The sequence below is a fragment of the Narcine bancroftii genome, chromosome 10, assembly GCF_036971445.1.
Source record: "Narcine bancroftii isolate sNarBan1 chromosome 10, sNarBan1.hap1, whole genome shotgun sequence".
NCBI lineage: Eukaryota > Metazoa > Chordata > Chondrichthyes > Torpediniformes > Narcinidae > Narcine > Narcine bancroftii.
Window position 1 is genome coordinate 55,060,680 of NC_091478.1, and position 22,813 is coordinate 55,083,492.

General features: G+C 46.0%; 2 protein-coding genes across 4 annotated transcripts in view; one reads left to right on the plus strand and one right to left on the minus strand.

Annotated features, from left to right (window-relative positions):
• The window catches only part of slc38a7 (solute carrier family 38 member 7), a 47,087-nt gene extending 34,948 nt beyond the window's left edge, over positions 1-12,139 (plus strand). The window contains exons 9-11 of one of the 3 annotated variants that reach the window (XM_069900949.1): positions 7,410-7,508; positions 8,960-9,014; positions 10,966-11,053. In XM_069900949.1, coding sequence (XP_069757050.1) covers positions 7,410-7,508; positions 8,960-8,990 — 130 coding nt within the window. In that variant the 3' untranslated portion in view covers positions 8,991-9,014; positions 10,966-11,053. Of the gene's footprint in view, positions 1-7,409; positions 7,610-8,959; positions 9,015-10,965 lie in introns of all 3 variants that reach the window. The other 2 variants (XM_069900948.1, XM_069900950.1) reach the window with 2 other exon arrangements.
• Positions 12,140-13,817: 1,678 nt separating this feature from the next.
• Positions 13,818-22,813, minus strand: part of LOC138744576 (lysosomal protective protein-like) — a 55,900-nt gene continuing 46,904 nt past the window's right edge. The window contains exons 7-11 of the mRNA XM_069900947.1: positions 21,805-21,954; positions 19,084-19,214; positions 17,773-17,935; positions 15,486-15,575; positions 13,818-14,791 (exon numbers count right to left, since the gene is read on the minus strand). Coding sequence (XP_069757048.1) covers positions 14,708-14,791; positions 15,486-15,575; positions 17,773-17,935; positions 19,084-19,214; positions 21,805-21,954 — 618 coding nt within the window. The 3' untranslated portion in view covers positions 13,818-14,707. The remainder of the gene's footprint in view (positions 14,792-15,485; positions 15,576-17,772; positions 17,936-19,083; positions 19,215-21,804; positions 21,955-22,813) is intronic.

Sequence of the window (22,813 nt, forward strand, 5' to 3'; positions counted from 1 at the left end):
AATACATCCCAGTTTGGACAGGAGGGGAATTCATTAGCTAAACAAAGAGGCACTCCACATGGAAGCAGGCCATTTGGCCCTCTGCTGTCCATCGATCTGTTTATACTAACCCTACATAAAATTCCACTATCCACCAGTTCCCTCCAGATTCTACCCCTCACTAGCGCTCTAGAGGCAATTTACAGCACCTGGTTAACCTACCATGGGGATATGGAGGGACAACCACTGAGTCACAGGGAGCACGTAGAAACTCCACCAGGACAGTGCCCGAGATGAGGACGGAACTGAGATCACTGGAGGTGTAAGGCAGCAGCTCTTACCTGCTGCACCACCAGGGAGCCCCAGCTCTTCCTCGACGAGCTGGCTCCATGTTTATCTCCTGCTCAAGCGAATGGCTTTAATCTGTCCTGGCTCTCTGCCCAATATGGGGCCTTCCAACTGCTAGGCAGAGCCAGGCTGGGGATCGGGGTTTGGTGGAGGGCAGGGACAAGATCAATCAAGCTGCTCAGAGTAGTCACTGGGGAGTGGCAATGAGAAGGGGCTGATGTTTATTGTCATATGTAATGTACATATGCACTGAAATTCTTTGTGGCTGAACAGGTTCTTTAGGGGAATAAAAGCCTACAAAACAACTTTTAAAAAAAAAAAGATAATAGAATACTTTATTGAATTAAAAGAGACAAGTGCAAAAGCAAGCGAGTTGCAATAGTGCAGACTGTCCTTTTGTTGGAGCAGTTCCCTGATTAGTGTAACAAGGGGAGGTTGAGGAGCTGTTGGAAATAAACTGTTCTTGAACTGAGAGGTTCTGTTCTGCAGGCATCTGCACCTTCTACCTGAAGAGGTTGTGATGGGGGCCCTTCATGATGTTGGCTGCTTTCTTGAGCCAGTGCCTCACATAGACATCTGCAGTGAGGGATTGGAGCCTGTGGTGGACCTGGCTGTGCTTGTCACCTTCTGCATTCCTGGACTGTTGAATTCTCAAACCAGGCTGTGATGCAAGCAATCAGTGGGGATCTGCAGTGGACCGGGAGATTGGTGGACAGGAACATCATGATTATTGGGGCAGGAACACTCCTGATGCGGAAATCATAAATAAATCAAAATTTCAAGGAAGTCCACAGCTTTGGCAGCAACTGGTGCAGAGTTTGAAGTGAAGCAGATTCTAAGTTGCTGAGAAAGGGAAATTATGCAACGGTGTGGAGACAGGAGAGAGACGAAATGGAACTGCCTGAGAAAGACCAAAGTTTGCCTCTGAAAGGAGGGGTGAATTAAATCTGGCATTACCAGAAGCTGCCAAAAATGTAAAATGCCAGCTAGTCCCAAGGACTAGCGGATCAGGTTAGAAAATGTGATGCCTTGACTAAATGAAATAACTGGGATCATGTGCCTGAGATGAGAGGCAGGGGTGAGCGGTGCTGGATGCTTTTGAGACTGGAAGGCTATCACCAGTGGGGTTCAATGGGCTTTTTGTCATGACTTGGATTTTAAACAAAGGGAGAGATACAGCCCTTCAGCCCATCGAGTCCCTGTCCATGTTATCAGGGGTTCTGAGGGTGGACTGGCAGCACCTTTTTCCAGGGGCAACATGCCTGAGGACATCTGTTTAAGGTGAGTGGAGGGAAGTTTAGGGGAGATGTCAGGGAAGTTTTGTATTCAGAGAGTGGTGCATTGCCAAGGGTGGTGGTGGAAGTTGGTACAATCGAGACCTTCTTAGATAAGCTCATGGATGTAAGAAAAATAGAGGGTCATGGGTGTGAGGTAGGGAAAAATTACATGGTTATGGAATATACTTCCATAAGTCACCACCACGTTGTGGGCCGAAGGCTGAAGCCTCACTCGCCGTGACCTGCCATAGACCACTCTAACACTTCTTCCTCCTCTGGATCCATGCATTCAACCACTAAAACGTGATCCCACCACCAGACTCATCTTTCCCTCTCTGCCTTCTGCACGGACCACTCCCTCCACAATTCCCTCACCCACTCAGCCCTTCCCTTCATGGCCATGCGCGGTCCTTCATGGCCATGTGTCCATCTGGAACAAGTGTTGTATCTGCTTCCACCATTACCTCTACTGTTTCAACCACCCATTGCTTTCTGGGTAAAACCTGCACCACACGTTTCCTTTAAAATTTCCACTCCCCTCACCTCTCTAGTATTTAACCTATTCACCCTGAAGATAAAAAAAATTCTGATTGTCTACCCTATCCACACCTTCACAGAGTTTGATCAGCATTCTCCTCAGCCTCCAAAGTTCCAGAGTAAACAACTTAAATTTATCCAAGCTCTCCCCTAAACTCATGCCCTTGAATCTTGGCAATATCCTGGTTGAAATTCACCATCCTTTCCAAAGACTCCACATCTTTCAGAAGTGGTGCACCAGAACTGTGCCCAATGTGGCCTAAACAGTTATCTGGAGCTGCCACATGTCCCTATTGCCCAGTTTCCTCACATGGATACTTTCAACAAGGTTTTTAGTTATGTCACAAGGGGGTTGTTTGCACTGAACAGGGTGGAGAGGAGATTTCTAAATCTCGTCATTCTCATCCCTTCACTTATTTCTCCCTCTCCCTGATGTCTTTCAAACTCTCCCAGACTTGCCGTACTCTCCACAATGTTTGAGACAAAGACACTTTGTTCCTTTATTTGCCCCTGTGCTCCACAGTTTTAAATTTGTAATTAAACAATTCACATGTGATTGAAATGCCCATTCCAGATTTTCTTCAAGGTTATTTGTAGACATTTTGGTTTGACCATGTGGAAATTACAGCACTTTTTATACATAGTCTCCTCATTTCATGACATTTGGCTTCACAGGAATTTGTGAGGACTCAGGCATGTTTAATTGCTTCATTGGTGCAGGTAGAAGAGAGCTGGGCTGGCTTCTAAGCTTTTGATCACCTTTGGATTCTGTCATTACCATTTTTCAACGACGACCAGAGTTGTGCCAATGAAAGTCAAAGAAGCCATTATGAGGCTGAGAAACAAGAATAAAACAGTAAGAAACATCACCCAAACCTTAGGAAGACCACAATCAGCTGTGTGGAACATCATTAACTAGAAAGAGCTTACTGGTGAGCTCAGTAATCGCAAAGGGACTGGTCGGCCAAAGAAGATCTCATTGCTGATGACTGAAGAATTCTCATTATAATGAAGAAAAATCCCCAAACGTATGTCCGACAGATCAGAATCAGGGGGCAGGTGTGACTACTGTTTGCAGAAGACTTCCTGAACAGAAATACAGAGGCTACGATGCAAAACATAAACCACTAGTTAGCCACAGAAAAAGGATGGTCAGATTACAGTTTGTCACAGAGTATTTAAAAGAGCCTGCAGAATTCTGGGAAAAGGTCTTGTGGACAGATGAGACCAAGATTAACCTGTGTTAGAGTGATGCCAAGAGCAAAGTGTGGAGGTGTAAAAGAACTTCCCAAGATCCAAAGCATCCCACCTTATCTGTGAAACGTGGTGGGGGTGTTATGGGTGCCACAGGTACTGGCGCACTTATCTTCATCGGTGATGCAACTGCTGATGGAAGTAGTAAAATGAATTTGGAGGTGTGCAGAAACATCTGCTCAAGTTCAAACAAATGCCTCCAAACTCATTGGATGGCACTTCATCCTACAACAAGACAATGATCCCAAACATACTGCTAAAACAACAAAGGAGTTTTTCAAAGTTTAAAAAAAGGAAAATTCTTGAACGGCCAAGTCAGTCACCCGCTCTAAATCTAGCAGAGTATGCCTTCCATATACTGAAGAGAAAACTTCAGGGAACCAGCCCCTGAAACAAACAGGAGCTGAAGATGGCTGCAGTAGAGGCCTGGCAGAGCATCACCAGAGAAGATATTCAGCACCTGGTGATGTGTATGAATCATAGGTTTCAAGCAGTCATTGCATGCAAGGGAAAAGCAACAAAAGTACTAAACATGACTAATATACATGCGATTGCTTTGTCCCAAATATTATGGTGCCCTGAAATGAGGATGTATAAAAAGTGCTGTAATTACTACATGGTCCAACCAAAATGTACCCAAATAACCTTAAATAAAATCTACAATGTGCACTTGTTAATATTTTTTTCCTTTTTTTGTTAAATTGGGATAAAAGTGAAATTATGTCATTAATGGAAGGAGACTATAGTCAATGCTAAAGGGATACCCAGTTTAAATGGCCAAAAGATGGTATTAAATATTTAGTGATTCATACAGATAATAATTTGAACTATGTATATAAATTGAGCTATTTATCATTATTTAAAAAGGTTGAAGAAGATTTTTAAAAATTGATCTGATAACTTTAGTGGGAAGGGTCAACTGTATTAAAATAAATATATTCCCAAGACTATCTTTTTCAAACATTTTGTATTTTAATGCCTCAAAAATGTTTTCAAGAATTGAACAGACATGTAAGGAAATTTCTCTGGAAAGGTAAAATGTCAAGATTCTCTCCAGAAAAATGAACATGGAAACATGAATTGGGAGGCTTTCAGCTTCCTAATTTCAAAATATCGAGTCGAACAAATGAAATAGGAGAGAGAAAAGCAGAAGAATTCATATACAAATGGGATGCAAAATTGATGGTTGGTGTAAAAGAAACACCATTGTTGGAGCACTTGATTAATATCTGGAATAAAATAAATGAGGAAATCGGTGCATTAGGACGTATATCACGCAAAATGCCTTTGACTCAAAATTCTCATAACTTTTTCAAAAGGTGGTCAATTTTTAGAGAGTTAGTTTTGTAAGGGGAGTGTAAATGTTGAAAATCATTATAAAAGAGGTCAGTTAATGTCATTTGAACAAACTGAGAAATAAATATGGAATAACCCAAATTACTCTTTTTTTTGTTTTCATTTGAGAGCATATTTGAGGGACAAGCTCGGACCAACCATGTTGTTACCTGGTTGTAGTGAAGTAGAAATTCTTATTAGGAGAGGAATTGTTTAAAACTGTGGAACACAGGGTCAAGTGAAGGAAAAAAATATCTTTGTCTTTGTCCCAAACATTATGAAAAGCATTGTATTTCTCGGTCACTCTCCCTGGTTCTTACTCATCACCCCACCCTCCATCTCCCCCCCCCCCAAGCTCCTTTTTCCAACCCTGCCCCCTCATCAGCAACTTTCTCTTCTCCCCACTCCCGCCCACTCCCCACACTGCCCCCTTCACCACCCCCTTTTCCACTGGTATCCCAGTTAATTGGCCATGCAAGGTCCCAGGATAGGAAGATCTTTGTGGTGTTTCCACTGGGCCACCCTTAACTGGGGCACAACTCATCCTTGGGGATCAGAGTGTTCTATCTTCAACTGGAAATGGGTAACTTTCTGCTGTCCCTTTCCCACTGGTTTTTATCAGCACACTGGTGTCAGTAAACACCGGGGATACGAGTAGGGGTCAAGGTTGTTAATGGCTTCATTTGACATCTGTGTTTTCCACTGGACCTAGTTAATTCCTGACAGGGAGCCAGTGGGAAATGGGCTTCGATCACCCCATTCCGCTCCCGCCTCGACTGCCCTCCCTTGCCTGCTCTCATTCCCTTTCCCCCCCCCGCCATCCCTCCACCCCTCCCCTGCCCTGCCTCCACTTCCCTGCCCTTCCCCCTCCTCCCACCGCACCCTCCCTTCCCCGCTGTTCCCCTCCCCCTGCCGCACCCTCTATTCCCTGCTGCGGCCTCCCCCTCCCCCCCCCTTGCAATCCACTGGCCTGATGGGTGGTTGAGAACTGTTTCTGACTCATGAAACATCCTTCACCACAGGTATTGAATAATTACACACACACCCAAATGGTTTTGACATGATCTAACCGATTTCAAACAATGAAACACTTATTTGATATTGGCCTTGTCCCATCTGTAGCCCTCAGTTTTATTTCATCCTCATCCACATATTTAAATTCAATTTTATTTTCATACAAGCAGATTGAACTGTTTCTCTGGAGTACTGTGCACATACTTTTGCCTACAATCACACACATTCGTAAAGATGTCATGCAAATCTATGTAAACATTTAGGAATAATTTGCTTGTTTCATTTGTCAGAGACTGATGGGTACGGTAAACTATTTGTCCCTCTTAAGCCAGCAGAAAGAAGCTTTTCCCTAGTCTGGCACTCCTGATTTTCATTCCTCTACACCTCATTCCTGATGGTAGCAGGTCCAAGATGGAAAGGAGAAAGGATCCTCAGTAATATTTTAAGTCCTGTTTAAGCCTTGCTGCTGGTGAATGTTGTCCTGGCCTGCGAGGCATGTGGACTGTGGGTCCAATCTCCTCGTGATTGCACTATCAGCAGTATTTGCATGAGTTGTTCCTCAACATAGAATGGGGTTATGTTAATTGCAAGTCCTACCAGTTTTAATAATTACATTTTGAATACCTTTATTCCATACTGAGAAAAAAACATTATCGTACACAGCTGGGCACGAAGAATGTTTGAAGCATTGAATAAAATTAATTCAAAGTAGTGTACCACATATCACAAGCACGGGAACGAATCTGAATTTGAAATTAAAAGTAGGGATGTGTGTGTACACCGTAGTCCAGAGAAACTGCTTTGTCTGGTTTTATTTCTACAGTCAGGTGATAATAACTTGGAACAAAAATGTGGGGTTGGATGGAAGGGGAAGATCCTGTATCTCCTTCCTGATGGTTGTGGGTCATGAAATTCTTGGTTACAGGATACTGATGATCAATCTCACAGCCTGCAAAAAATGCTAATTTCCAGTCCTCTGTTCGATGCCTCCTTTCTGATAGTAGTGGATCAACGATACTGTGTGCTTTGGGCTTGATTTAAGCAGTACTTCCCCCTGAATGTTGTCAACAGAGGAAAGGGAGACCCCAATAATCTCAGATGTTTTGACGATCCTCTGTATTGACTTCTGGTCTGATGCTTTGTGGCTGGTATTACCACACAACACAGCCAGACAGGACACTCTCAGTTGTGATCCTGTCAAACAAAAATTGTCAAGTCGGAGGCCAATAGCCTTGCCATCCTCAATCTCCTTAGGAAATGTAGGCACTGCTGTGTGCAGGATAGATCGTCTGTTACATGCACACCCAGGAACTTTGTGCTCTGCACTCTCTACAATCCATCCATTGGTGTGTAATAGAGAGTGGTTGATCTTTGTTGTGAACTCTATAATCATCTCCTTTATCTTGTCCACATTGAAACTCAGATGGTAGTTCTCGCACCATTGGACGAGAACATTCTCCTGCAAATTGACTCATTGTTGCATCTACTTGTTTTACCTTATTCCTAATGAAGGCACCATGCCCGATATGTTAGCTGGTCTTTACTTCCTATGGGTTTCTCCACCATGTTTGTGTACTACACATCTCCTGAGTCAAGGATGCTCACGTCAACCAGCTGATGGGTGGGACCTGTCTTGGCCTGATCTGGTCATCTCCTTTGATCCAGGGCTGTGATCGAAGGACTGTGGCTCCGTTACAAGGGGGAAACTCTGGAGATGGAGAGGTCACGAGAGAGGCGCCGCCGATTACTGCTGACCATCACCTGGTTTGTGCTGACGCTTGTCTTGGGGCTCTTCATTCCAGACATTGGGAAAGTGATATCCATTATTGGAGGATTGGCCGCTTGCTTCATCTTTGTGTTCCCAGGTACTGGATGTGGGGGGGAATGAGGGGAGGGGAGAGAGAACAGCAGAAGGGTGGGGAGGGTGTAGGTGAGCAGCTGAATGGGTGCAAAGCAAGCAAGGAGTAGGCAGGTTTGGATGGCCACACTGAGGCTTGCAGAGATCCTGGGGATTTTGGCAGATCTGCATAGCCACTCCAGTACTGACAGTAGTCCTGGGAATTCACCACACTCCCTGGCAACCTGGTGCAGGTGAGAAAACAGAAGCTGTAGGTCAACCTGCATCTGTGGAGGGTGATGGCCAGTCAGCGAGCCTTGACAAAGATTAAGTTTCTACTGACCCTTCCCCCTTCTCATTTCTCACCCGTCGTCCTGTTGAATTTCACCAAGTAAGGGTGGTTTGAGGGTCGAAATCAAAACAAAATCTCTGCAGAGGTCAGAGATCTGAAATAAAAATGAAATGCCAGAAACAGGCAAGAGGACAGTCTGTGGGTTGGTGTCAACAAGGGGGGGATTTGTAGTAAATGGCAGAACGGGAAGAACACCAGTGGCCTGGGACACAGTGGCTGCAAGGATGTGCATATCAATTCAGCAATGAAACCAAATTCACTTAATCCCATCTGCCTGTATGTGGTGAGTATCCCTCTGTCTCCAATTTGTCCATGTGTCTGTCTAAATAGACACCCTAGATGCATGTCCTCATGTGACGCTTTTTGAACATAGAACCTCAAACAATGCATGATATTGTGCTAACCCACTCCACCATCGATTTACCCTTTCACTACCTCACACCCATAACCCTTTATTATTCTTGCATCCATGTGCAAGTTTAAGGGTCTTAAATGTCTCTAAAGTCCTTACCTCTGACATCTCCCCTAAACTTTCTCCCACTCACCTTAAACAGGTATCCTCTGGTATTGGCCATTGCTGCCTTGAGAAAAAGCTGACCATCCACCTGATCAATGCCTCTCATAATTTAAAACTCTCCCCTCAGCTTCCATCACTGCAGAGAATACAGCCCCCATTTTTCCACCTCTCCTGATGGCTCATGCTGTCTAATCCTGGCAACATCCTGGTGAATCTCTTCTGCACCAAGGCCACCACCTCCTTCCTGTAGCGCAGAGAGCAGATCTGCACACAGGGCAAGTTTGTGAGCCTTGTCTTCATTTGCTTTCTACAAATCTTTGATGTGTTATCTGCGTGGTGCCGGAAGTGGATTTGGCAGGGACCTTCAATAGAGAGAAGGCATGTTTAATCGATGTACAGGAAGGAGTGTGGGGCTAGAGTTAAGGAGCAGATCAGGGAGTTGACAAGCTCTGTGAGGGAACATTGCGGTTCTGTGGCTCAACTTCTGCATTTTTTTTCTGTGCCCTCAGGTCTCTGTCTGATCGAAGCGAAGCGTGCTGAGATCCAGCACGCTGGCTGTGCCAGGTAAATACCAGCTGGTGGGATGGCATGAATCCTGCACCCTGGGTGCTAGTTTTTGTAAGATGGTGTAGTTTCTCCACTACCTTATAATTTGTTCAAGTGTGAAGACGGAGGGGAAGACATCCTGTTGGGCTACATAGAATATTACAGCACAGTACAAGATGTTGTGCCGACCTATGTAAACTATTTCACAATATAATTTCTCCCTCCCTTGCACCAATGACCCTCTATTTTTCTCGCATCCATGTGTCCATCCAAAAGTCTTTTGAATGTCCCAATTGTATCAGCCTCCACCACCACCCCTGGCAATGCATTCCAGGCACTGTGTTTAAAAATACTTACCTCAGACATTTCTCCTGAACTTTCCTCTCAAATTAAACAGATGCTCCCTGGTACTTGCTTTCATTGCCCTGAGGAAAAGGCTGTCCACCATATCTAAGCCTCTTCTAACATTGTGCACCTCTATTAAGTTACCTCTCATCCTAGCTCTGTTACAAACAGTCCATACCAGCCCAGTTTTCGCTTTCACGTGAGAACTTTTGGGCCATCTGGTTTTGGAATTGGGAAGGATGGGAGGAAGACTTTAAATATGACGCATCTCTGCTCCTTCTCTGTGCCTCCCATTCTCTGTAACATTTACCGCCAGTCTGGACAGGAACATTGAACCCTCAAACCAGTTCCACTTGAAGTGAAATCTGTGACAACCCCTCCATCCCCCAACCTCTACCTTTCTCTCCTCCCCCACCATAACTCATAACTCAGCTAACAATGTCAGTCTGGGATTTAACATGAACTAGCACCAAATATACAATTTACAGGAGAATCTTTCCAACTCCTCCCACATTCTTTTCATTTTTCAATTCAGTCCATGGCTCCAGTTTGGAGGCTTTTCTTCCAAAACAATGGCAGTGGTTTGTCTTTATCTACCCATGGTTTCTTTTAATACCCAAATTCATCCCTAAAGGTCTAAACCCAGAGGAATGCAAATTTACCCCCTTATCATTTCAAGCTGGGTTTTTTTTGGTTAATCAGTGCTGCGACATGTCAAGATTGCATGTACAGTGAGTGAGTTTGTTTTGCAAGCAGACCAGCTAGTCACCACCTATTGTATGGCAGTAAAGTCATAGTATAGAGTGCAAAGATACAGATAGCGATTAGTTAGAACAGAGCAAAGGCAACATTATTTCACCAATGTGAGGTTTGTTTGGGGGTCCAACGACTTCAGTTATTTAGGTTTCTGTTCCCGGGAGAAGTGGGTGCTGCTCATGGAGACTGAGGCTGCCAATGGGGTTTGGCTTGTATTCGATTGAATTTATGAGAATGAAGGGTGATCTTATTGAAACATTTGTAACATTGAAAGGTATAGACAGAGTAAATGTAGAAAGGCTGTTTCCCACGGTGGGAGAGTCTAGGACAAGAGGGCACAACTTCAGGATTGAGGGGCATTCACTTAAACAGAGATGTGGAGGGATTTCTTCAGCCAGAGTCTGGTAAATCTGTTGGATTTGTTGCCACAGGCTGTTGTGGAGGCCAGGTGTATTTAAGACAGACAATGATAGATTCTTGATTATCCAGGACATCAAAGATTATGGGGAGAATTGCCAGGCAGTGAGGCTGAGTTGGGGAAATGGGGCAGACTTGATGGGCTGAATTGCCTATTTCTGCTTTTGTCTTGTGGGCTTTGAAAGGCTTTAGACTGGCACTTCTGTGACATGAATTGACCTGCCAGGTTGTTGTCCAGCTCTCCTCATGTGCTGGCAGGAGGATAGCAAGCTCATATCATGTCAGGGTTCTTACCCTCTGAAAATGAACACACTTTCAAGGCAGGACTGAGGTTCACAATCCTTCTCCTCCTTTGGTTTTATGGCTAGATGAGTGTAGTTCTAACAGTGTCTCTCTCTCTCTCCCCCTCCCTCCCTCCATCTCAACCCCCCCCCCCCCCAACACCTCTTAGCTGGTGGGCTTCGGTGCTGTTCGGGATCTTCATGGTTTGTATGGGAGCCTTCATCTTTGGACAGAGCACCTCGAGCTCCATCTACCATGACTTACGCAAGTGACCGCTGCTCCCCACGTCCCCTGCCCGTCCACTACATTGAACGGACCTGACCAGGTGAACCGTGCCACCCATCTAGGCAGATTCTGCCTGCTCTGCAGTGAGAGATGTGACGGAAGCTGCCTGATGCTGTGGGATTAAAGGATTCTCCAACAATTGGCCTCAGGAAGACAACTGCTGTGTTCTGCCTCTCCTGTTGCCTCCGACACTGAAACACACGAGACACCAGCCTTTCTACTCGTTTTGCATCTGTGGACCTTGCTCTCGATGCCACTTTGCAACTGAAGCATTGAGGCTCCCTTGTACTGTGGGGGAAGCTGTTGCGCAGTTGTTGACAGGACCTTGCAGCAGATGCTGGTGGTGATCTCTGACCCCCAAGGCGTCTGGTCTATAGCAATGCCTCTTGAGAGCCCTTGAGATTCTCTGTTCCCTGTCCCAGCGAGCACTGGGCCTTCCTCCCAGGGAGTTGAGCTGCGAGTGTTGGATACTTTGATTTGGATCTCTTCATTTAATCACTGGTCACAGTGATGGTGGAAACATTCTGCAAGTCTTTACTGGTGAAAGTTTTAATAGAATGGTTTCTGCCATGCAGGCCAAATGCACAAACTAGTTTACCTCTGTGCCTGACCTGTCACTCCCCACCCAGCCCATTTCCACTGATTCCTCTCTCCTCCAGTATCTGCCAGTTCTATGCTGTCGCTGGGCACCAGATAGATCCAAAACCATGATAGAGCTGCCAGGTGAGGAGATGGGGGCCTGCTCCAACTCCCAGGGTGCCTGGAACAGAGTCTTGTGTGTGTTGGGCCAGGCCAGTGCCTTTTTAAATTTACTGGAAGGACGCAGATGTTAGTTCCGAGCTGTGGTGGGGAAGGATGGTTGTAAACCTTTACAGCAGAGTTAGGCAGCACAAACTCTGTGTGGACAGGTCAGCAGTGCTCTGCAGGCTGGAGTGGCCCTAGTTTTCTGGAACCTGGACTGTTGACAAGTCAACCACCCTGGGACTCGATCTAGGATATCACTACTTTCTGCTGTCCAATTTTATACTTTCAATAAAGGTTCAATTTTTATCATAGAAGCATTATTAATCTGGATTCTCACATGCTGTGGAGTGCACTGAACCAGTTGTAAATCCATGTATAGGAGTTTTCTTGGCTGTGGTTGGTTGGGGACTGTTCTGGCAAAACAAACCTGCACTTTTTTGCCGATTCAGTGCAGCAAGGTGTCCAACTTTGAGGGCCTGGGAGGAAAAGGGGTGGCAGACACTTACCCATGTGGGCCTGCGGACTCGAGGGTGGCAAGGAGTGAAGGACCATGGTCCAGTGTTGGGAGACTCAAGACATGGAGAAAGGTCTGTGTGTGAACCTGGGGCCAGAATTGGTGCAGGTGAAGGAATGGGTGACGAATGCTGTTAGCATTCCCAAGTCCCTCTGCCCAACAGCATGCTGCAGTCCTTCAACTATTTATAATAATCTGATCTATTTTTCCTTCCAAAGTGGATGTCCTCACATTTGCCAACATTGTACTCCATCTACCAGACTCTTGCCCACTCAATTAACCTATCTCTTAAATAAATGTTTTAAAAATTAGACATACAGCACAGTAACAGGCCATTTCAGCCCACGAGTTTATGCCGCCCAATTTACACCCAATTAACCTAGATATGGTACCCTCAGTCACCTCTCCCAAATCATGAACAGTTGTGGGCTCAGCACTGATCCCTGTGACATTCCTCTCACTCTGATTGCTAATGAGAAACACCCATTTATCCCAACTCTGCCTTCTATCGGTTAACCAACCCTCTATCAATGGTAATACATTACCTCAACTCCATGCATCCTCATCTTATGCTGGTCTTTTATGTGACTACCCATTATGTGGCACCTTATCGAACGACGTTTTGAGGATCAAGCTCCTGAGTGATGCACATGGGGAGGTACAAGGAGATGGAAATGAGTTGCGTACTGAGCCCCGTGTGCTCTGACTACCTGACCCATTGCTGTTGTTTGGCTGCTTCAAGAGCAGTAGCAGAGGTCAGCCAGCAAATACTAGAAAGCAAGATGGTGCAGTGCACCCAAAACATCTATAAAGGATCCTCAACGTGAAACAGTCACTGACTATTTCTACCCACGGGCTCTGCCTGACCGGCTGAGATCCATCAAGATTCCAGCATTTGCTACTACTTCACCATCCCAGTAATCCTCTTCAGTGCCCTTTCCAAAATCTCCACAACTTTCCTGTAATGGGTAGTCACAATGCTTCAAGTGCTGTCTAACCAAAGTTCTATTGGTCCGGCCACAACCATGTTACTTGCAGGCAAGTTTTTAAAATTAAATAATTAATGAGCAATGGGTTTTTTCCAGGAAATAGTTATTTAGGTTCACAGTCTTTCACATTATTTCCTGGAAATTGATACAGTGAAACCTTATTAGAACGTGAATTGTTAATCTGTGGAATTGCTTATAGCGCAGATGTCTGTGGACCCCAAACTTTGCAAATAAATTGATTAAAATTCTGAATCCCAATATTAAAAGAATGCACTTGCTTTCTTTCATTGAAATTGTTAGTTCTAGATAGTGGATCCTTCAAAAACTGGGAATATTTGGGTTTGATTATCCGTGTGCACTCTGTTCTGTGACTTGGCTGTGATGCGGTGTGAAATCTTGGACCCCAACTACTGCATTCCAATGAGGTTTTACTGTAGTATAGGAAGCTCTTGGCTTACCCTGGATAACCCAATCCACCATGAGACAAAGCAGTTTTGGGTGATTTATTTGCAGTTCATTTAATGTCAGAATACTCTGTTGAGCTCAACCCAAAGGTACAACCCCATTCTATCCAGTCCCTGGCTTGGATACCCCACCAAGGCAGCATTTCAGGTTGAAGACCTACCAGTATGTCCATTCCAACCAAAACAGGTATACCTATTGCATTGCAGGTGTACAATGTTCATGTGCTGCAGGTGAGGTTGACTCAGTCCCCTCACACCTGGTCACACTCAGCCTGGGATCTCTCAGGCCTGAGACAGACTGTCAGGGAGCAGATGTTTCAGAATAAGGATCAGAGATTGAGGTGTGGTGTGTTCCATCCAACATTTACCAAGTGTTCTCCACACCAACCTCACTGTAAACCAAGAGTTACTCTGGAAAAAAAAAGTACATTGAAAAGAGAGGGATCTTTAGCCCCTTCCCCACTAGAGGGAGAGTTGATTCAATTTTTTTAAATTCTTCCCACAATTAAAAAAAATTAACATATTAAATCATTGATGAAGATGTCCCCAAAGAGTACTTGTTTTGTGCTTTTTCATTGATCAGTAAACTCCATGAAATTCCAAACGTGGCCTTTAGTTTGTCAAAAAAAGCTCCACCACTTAACTGAACGAAGCAGCTGAATTTCAGCCCCCGCTACCTCTTCCGTAGTGTAGACATTCTCCATGCTATCAGCAGCAGTACAGAGCACACATCAGTCTGGTGCAGCAACTGGTCCAAGCCTGGGACGCCTCAGCCCTGGTGCTATTGATTTGTTCCGTCAGATTGTGTTTATACGTGTGTGTGTGTGTGAGAGAGAGAGAGAGAGAGAGAGGTGGCCAATCATAAGGTTATTGGGTAGCAGGCCAACGAGCTGGGAAACCAAGATGGGCCCTGGCTCAGTACGGAGAGTGGGAGAGATAGGATTTGAACATCTGCAAGGCTTGTTTGGGTGCCCATTGTGGGACCATGTGTCCAGCTCCCTGTGGATCAAGAAAGAAGCATTAGAACAGGTCTTAGGCCAGACGGACATCCCCTGGTAACAACAATTCGCATCAGCATTCCTCACCCAAACCCAAGAACCAAGTGATGCCTGAAGTGCGTCATGTTCAGGCACTATGTCATCAGTGATGTCAGCCCATTTCCCATGACACTGCCTGCTCTTTGTGACATCACAAATGTAGCAGCAACAGTGTTTCTTTTATTTGACTTGTACTGTTTATCTTGGCAACCAGAAGGTTTATTGGGGCAGTGCCAGTACCCTGGCAACAAGAGGGGGAGAACACATTCCATGGGAGTGCCTGTCACCCTCCAGCTGCCTCCAACCAACTCACTCATTGCAAAGAGAGAGGCTGGAGGGACCCAGCAGGTTGTGCAGCACCCGTGGAGACGTTTTACGCTCAGTTACTGGATTTCTGGAAGAAGGACTGCTGCCTGGACAGAGGGCGATCACTGTGGAGGTCGGGGTAATTTCATCCTAAAGGAGCATTTAAATAGGCAGCACGCTGGCACCCTCTCTGGGCAACAACAGGTGGGCTGTAGATATTGGGGTTGTCAGCAGTACCACTGGCTGGGGGGGGAAATGTGGCCAGTAGAAGAAGGGAGTGGGAGTGGAATGAGGAATCTGCCCCACCACAGTGACTGCATTCCAGTGGAGCAAGAGGGAGGATCATTTACCTTGATGGTCAGGAAGGTGAGGTTCCCATACTGCTCGTAAAACCCAGCAATCTGGTGGTCACAAACCCACGGCTGGTACTCGACTGTTTTCTGATGATGAAGCAGATTATCTGTAAGTTTCTTCATTTTAAATGTTAACGATACAGCACAACAGAAGGCACTTCCAGCCCATAAACTGGTGCCACCCAATTACACAGAATTAACTAACCAACCTGGACATTGTGGAGGGTGGGAAGAAGTCAGAGCACCCAGGAAAAGCACACACTGTCATGGGGAGAACAGTGCCATGTTTGAACCCAGGTCACTGGTGCTGTAAAAGAATGATGCTAACTGCCGCCGTGAGAATGTTCTGGAGTGACACAACAGGAGTGGAGGCAGACAGACCCTGCCAAATCCTTCCCTCTCTCATCCCACAGACCCCCTTCTGTCTGGAGGGGTACAGGAAGACTGAGCTCGACACCTCATGCTGGGAACTACTGTGCATGGTGAGAGCCTTTGACAGTCACTAGGATCATCTCAGTGTCTGGGTTCTGTTTCTGAGGTCAAGTACCTTTTGCAAGGTATTCCTATTAAAAAAAAATTCCCTTCCTTTGGTGATCAGTACAATACTCTGGTTCATCAGCCCATCCACCACACGAAATACTCACTCCCAACCCACAGTGAGTATCATCTACTGAATGCCTCACACTCACTCAGCATCCCTCCCTCCTGGGTCTCTGGTTGGGAATCCTTTACATACTTGCCAACAAGAACCTGTGGCAGAGGGAAATGTGACCCCTTCCATCTTCTCAAGGACAGTCAGGGGAAGAACAATAAACAGCGTCTTCCCACCAACATCCACAACCCAAAACTGACTTCAACCAGATTGGAATCTCAGCAAGTTCTTCTCTCGTTGAATTTTTCATTCCCTTGCTTCTCACACACACAGGAACAGGCCTTTCTGCCCATCTTGATTCTCGATCCTCCAAAATATTCTGTATGAAATTTAAGCTGCAGGTGGGGGAGGGGAGGAGATTTTTGAAGAAGCGCTGTCTTAAGTTTAACTGTGAGTAGGGTTGGGTGAAGATTATTCTGGGCTTTAATTGTGCAGGGGAAGGATGAATTGCTGTACACGTATGTGTTGGACGATGGGGCTACAAATTGGGTTGCGTGCCCTTGACTGCTCCTAGCAGCCTTGGGTTTGGTGTAGAATTGGTCGCCTATATCGAGTTGGCCATTTAGCATCCTGTAAATACAGGTCAGGAGGTGTACTTCATGTCTGTCTTGGAGAGAGCTCCACTTTAATGAACCCAGGAGCTTTGTAACACTTATCTGTACTGGTGACAAATTGGGCTGCCTGTCTCTGGGCTCATTCAATGGGAGTAGTGTTCTTGTTTGTATCTAGGTCCCATGCAGCTACTGCGTATTCCCAATGTCGTCTGAAAAGGATGGGGCACAGCTTCTCCTTGGCAAAAGTTGGACAATGATCAGAAAATTTTGGACTTCTGCTGCCTTCACTATTGTGTGATGTGTCTGATCATTCCCAATGGAAGTCATTCTGGATTTTGACGCCAAGATATTTGGTCTGTTTGGTTTCATCAAGGAAATTATCCAGGATTTTGTCCGATGTTTTACTTAGTCTGCGATGACCACCATTGCATAGAAAATAGGAGCAGGAGGAGGCCATTTAGCCCTTTGAGAGTTGCTCCACCATTCACTGCCATCATGGCTGATCATGTGACCTCAGTCCCCTGTTCCTGCTCCCCGATCCCTTCAGCCAAACGCCACATCCAACTCCTTCAAATAAATCAGCCTCATCAACTTTCAACATGCATAGGCTCACCTCATCCCAGTCCTAAATGGTTTCTCCCTAGCTCTCGGGCGCTCCATTCCAAAAGCCTCTTAACTGTCAGCTCCCTCCACACAGCCCTTCCCCCACATACCAGGCACCCACCACTCCTTGCAAAAAAGAAACTCACCCTCAAAATCTTTAAATCCCCCCCCCTCACCTCAAACCCCTCCCCTCTAAATCCACCCTGGAAGGAAGATTCTATCCACGCCTCTCCAGGTCTCCCCATAGCCTCCAACATGCCATAGAAAACAACCCAAGTTTGTTCCACCTCTCTTTAGAGCTGATGCACCCTCCCCACCTCCTTCCTGTAACACGATCACCATGATTATTATCTCTTACTGTTTCCAGCGCTGGGTAAGGTTGGCTGTGCAATTAGCAAAGGAGGTAACAGCCATGCCTACAAGGGTGAAACACTGGGCAGAATGCCATCCTTTTACTGATGAAAATCTAGCTCACCTTCTGTTTCAGGGATCGCACGAACCAGTGGTCTCCCAGAAAGTTGCAGGCCATGTCAGTGTCCCCGTTATAAACCAGCACACGCAGACCCTTGCTGAGGAGCTGCAGGTAGAAGTCCTGCATGGTGTCATAGATGTGCTCGTAGCCTTCACCAACCACTTGACTTCAGAAAGAGAAGAACAGAACCGCAAAGGTTATAGTCACCTTTAGAAGCACATCAAAACTGCACAGCTTCATATCCTGGGTGGAGTGGGTTCAGGGGTCATCCAATCAAACTAGCTCTCCGATAGAAGGAAGGGAACTGGAGGAAAGGAGATAGAGGGATGAGGGAAAGAGAGAGAGACCAGGGGAGGGGTTGTTCATCCAGGACTATTATATAGTGATTTCGAAAGGGGCAGTTCCCCCCCAAACCCAGGGTCAGTAGGAAGATCAAAGGGGATGGTCTGAACATTTCCAGCACACTCAACCCTCAATGCTCATTGTGTGCTATCCATCAGGTGAGGAGGGGTTGGGGGTGACTGCCTGGGATGATGACAGGAAGAATGGGACTGCTCGGGACGGGACCACTCAGGGTGGTGACTGAGCGGGACAGTGAGTGACTGGCAGGGATGGGACCCTCAGGATAGAACCACCAGGGACAGTGACAGCCAGAGATGGTGACTGGCTGGGATGGGACCGCTCAGGATGGAGATTGACCAGCACGGCTATTAACCGGTACAGTGATGGTCAGGACAGGATCACTGGGTTGGTGATCACTTGAGACGGTGACTGCCCAGGACAGTGACTGCTCAGAATGGTGACTGGGTGAGATGTAAATTTACCCTTTCATATTGCTAAATAAATTGGTTTACTACCTTTTAGAAACAAGCTACACTTGTTTGTAGCGTTAATTGTTGTTTTAAATTTGCAGTAGACCTCGTGCCAAGAAAGCGATGTTTGTTCATTGTCTGTGTGTATGGGGCTTGGTGGGGGGATGGGTGGAAGATGTGGAGGCACTAGGGATGTGGCCTGGGAGCCAAGAGGGCAGCAGCCCAAAATGTTTGGGAGCCACTGCTGTAATATAACCTGAACCACCTATATTCTCTGTGAAAAATCTTTCTTCAACTGAGTAAGTGAACCTTCCTAATTTGCCATATTGAATTGAATTGCTTGTCATGTGTCCCTGAGATACAGTGTTTTGCACACCATCTATTCAGGTCAACCTATCCTTGAGGGCAGGTTGTGTAAAATGAAACAAAAGTTCAGAGTATTGTGCAAGGCAAAGAGGTCAAGTTAAGATGGGCAGTATCCCTTTATCAGGTCTTTCCTCACCTGCAGACCTCCCAGACCGGGATTCTCTGTGGAATGTGCAGAGCCGTTCTCACATCAGCACGATTTAGCCAGTTCCACTGAGCTGTACCATTGATGCACGGAGGAGTCATTTTATGGGCTGCTTCTCTGGTCTGGTGATTGAGGAAGACGGCACAGATGTTGGTAAACGTACAGCAGAAGAAACCTCCGCCCAGTAGCCAGAACATCCGCAACTTCTCCAGATCTTGCCCGATTTAATTCCAGGACAAAGAAATAGAGAGAGCTGGGGACACACGGAAGGAGTTTGACCCTTAGGGAGTCTGTCGAATGAGAGTTAAGGGTTGGAGTTCGTCAACTGTACTCTTGGAGAGATGGGCCCATTGCATGTTGAGGCCTGCAGAGGTTTTCCAGCACATTTGTGCATTGCTCTTGACCCCAGCATCTGCAAATATTCTTGCTTATTTTAAAAAATTTGGAGATGCAGCATAGTACCAGGTCCTTCCGGCCCATGAACCCATTTTACCAATTAACATACGGTGGAACATGGGAGGAATGTACAAACAGCAGTGGATTCAAACCCAGGTCACTGGTGCTGTAAAAATATAAAAGAGCTGGAGAAACTCCACAGGTCCCACAGTGTCCATAGGAGGTAAAGAATTTATAGCCAATGTTTCAGGCCTGAGACCTTCTCAAGCTTAACATAGTGCTGCAATAGTGTTGTGCTAACTGCTACGTGAACCATGCCAGGATCTGGCCTGCCTGAACTGCTTGCAGCAACAGGGCTTGGGAAAGGGTTAGTTAGTTTAATAGGATTCTAAGATGGGATTAAATGGGATTAAAATTTGAGCCCCCAGAATATGACATCACTGGCTCACTTGAAGTTTAAATGGGGGTTGCATGACAAGAAGTTGTGGGTGTGCCTTTCTGGTTAAGTTACTGCACTGGTAAACTAGAAGTCTGGACTGATTACACTGTTGCTTCGTGAACACTTTTAGATGTATTTTATGAATTTTGGGCTGTTGATCATGAAAATCACCTTTGTAGTTGCACTAGGCCTGCAGCAAGCAAAAGAACCACATTTTCGACTGGAGTGTCAATCCCATAAGTAAAGTAGTCATTCTCAGCGTTGCCTGGAAAAGAACAGGGTGGGCGGCAACATTGGGCTCCTGAACCCCACTTTTGGTGGCATAAACACCAACGGTCTGAACTGGGGTTACTCCCTGCTGTGGACATCACTGGCTTCATTGGTGCCATGAGGAAGGCCCGAGCCTTAGGGCATGATGCAGCAACTTGGTCGATGGAGGCCCTGCCATGCTTCTTGGTGTGCCACAGGATATCTGCACAGTCTGCTACTTTGTGTGGGTCACTGAAATCGTTGTCAGCAATGAGGAGGTGGATATCTTCTGGCATCTGCTCAAGAAAGACTTGTTTGAACAGTAAACATGCCTTAGGGCTGTCCGCTAGTGCCTGTATCTCATTCATTAAGGCCGATGGTGTGCGGTCGCCTAGGTCTTCCATGTGGAGCAACCACGCTGCACGTTCATGGTGGGAGAGGCCAAAAGTATGGATCAGGAGCGCCTTGATTTTTTTCATACCTATCCACAGCTGATAGATGGTGTAGGAAGTCAATGATGTGGCCTGCTGTTTCCTGGTTGAGTGAACCAACCACATGGTAGAACTTGGTGGCATCCGAGATGATTTGCCTGACCTGGAATTGGGCTTCAGTCTGTTCAAACCAGACCTGCAGCTGCAAGGTCCGGGAAGTCAGTAGTTTCAGTGAAACTGCATTGTGTGTGTTTGGGTCAGTCATCGTTGGGTCCAAGTGCTGTTTGGACCGTCGGGGTCACCAATGTAATCGAAATTGAGTTGAACTAACCGACTTTAATAGAACTCAAGCACTTAAATCCCTCAGAACCTAATGATGCTTGCAACTCCCAGGACCTTTATGATATCAGCTGCTAGGCTGTGAGCTGCCTCTTACAGTCAAATCTGCCGCTGCTCGCCCACAACTCTATGAGCCGGTTCACCTGTTGTGTGGGCAAGCTGCCACACCCTAACATTTTCCCATCATATACAGTTTTTTTAGATATAATCTAATTTTGTGATTTCATGTCATATTTTCAATGATGCTTCGAGCAGTCAAAACCACGAAGTGCAACGTGTCATTGAAAATTCATTTTATGAGTTCACACTTGATCTCCTTCCTGGCTGATCTTGGTGCAGTCAGTGACGAAAGTGGTGAAAAGTTTCACTGGGACATTGCGACCGTGGAAAAACAATATCAGGGCCACTGGAATCCATCAATGTTGGCTGACTATGTTAGACAATGACACAAGAGGCATTTGAGTACAAATGAAAATCAGCGGCAAAACATTTTTAGGTCAGTTGAACTAACCCAATGTGTCAGCATCATTATGTGATTAAACATGCTGAATTCAATAAAAGTTAATTTAATTTTTATCCAGCTTCCTACATGATACAGCAATTCTGAAATTATCTTTGTGTTCATCTTGAAGTTGTCATTCATGATCCCAATTTTTTTTTTCAGAAGCAAATCTTTTTTAAAAAAAAATTTAAAAAAATTTGTTGTCCAGTGTTATCCAGAGACAGGAGGTCAACTTTCACTGGCAACTACTGTGGAAAATGGATGCCAATCAGTGCAGGGAATGTGGGCAGTAGGCAGTTCTACAGGTGGGAAGGGTATGGGGTCCCTTAACAGAAGAGGGGAAAAGGTTTTCATACCGTCACTGTGTGAAATTGATAAAACCGGAAGAGATTCTCTATGTCTCTGTGAAAACGAGCAGAATTCCTCTGCATCCCGCCAGAGCAGTCCATGTACAGCGAGTATACATTGAGTCCACTATCGAAGATGATGTCTTGCACGTGTCGGATCTGTAGAAAAGAAAACTCTAGGCTCAGCCCATCATTCAGTTCCTACCCCCCACCCCCCCACCATCAAATCTGAGCTCCTCACTGACCCAGGACCATCTGTCAAGGCACTAAGAGCAGACGGTAAAGCCCCAGGGACAGAGCATTCATTAAAGTGAGGTCAAATGGCTCATAACAGAAGGGGTTATAGAATCCAGCACAAGCCCATGGAGAGCCCAAGAAATGGTAGGAAAGAGCGGAGAAAAACAACGCATGGTCATTGACTACAGTCAGACCATAAACTGGTTCACCTTGCTAGATGCCTGCCCACTTCCTCGCATCACAGACATGGTCAACAAGATCACCCAATTCAGGGTTTTCTCAACCATCAACCTCAAGTCGGTGTACCACCAGCTACCAATCTGGCCAGACGACAGCCCTTATACTGCCTTCGAGGCAGATGGCTGCCTCAACCACTTCCGGCATGTCCCTTTAGGAGTCACTGGAGTTATCCAGAGGGAGATGGACCACATAGGTGATGACTATGGACTCAAGGCTACATTCCCCTACCTGGACAATGTGACTATCTGTGGCCACGACCAGCAGGACCATAATGCCAGGCGGCCAAAAGCCTACACCTGACTATAACCAAAAGAAGTGCATCTTTAGCACTTCACGGCTGGCCATCCTGGGTTGCATGGTGGTGAATGGTGTCAATGGGCCATTGACTGCATGCACCCTCTGTTGAAACTCCCATTATCCCAGACTCTCAAGGCCCTGAAAAAGTGCTTGGGCATATTTTCCTATTATGCCGGTGGGTCCCCAAATACACGGAGAAAGCCTGCCCCCTAGTGAAATCGGCTACATACCCCCATTGGCAGAA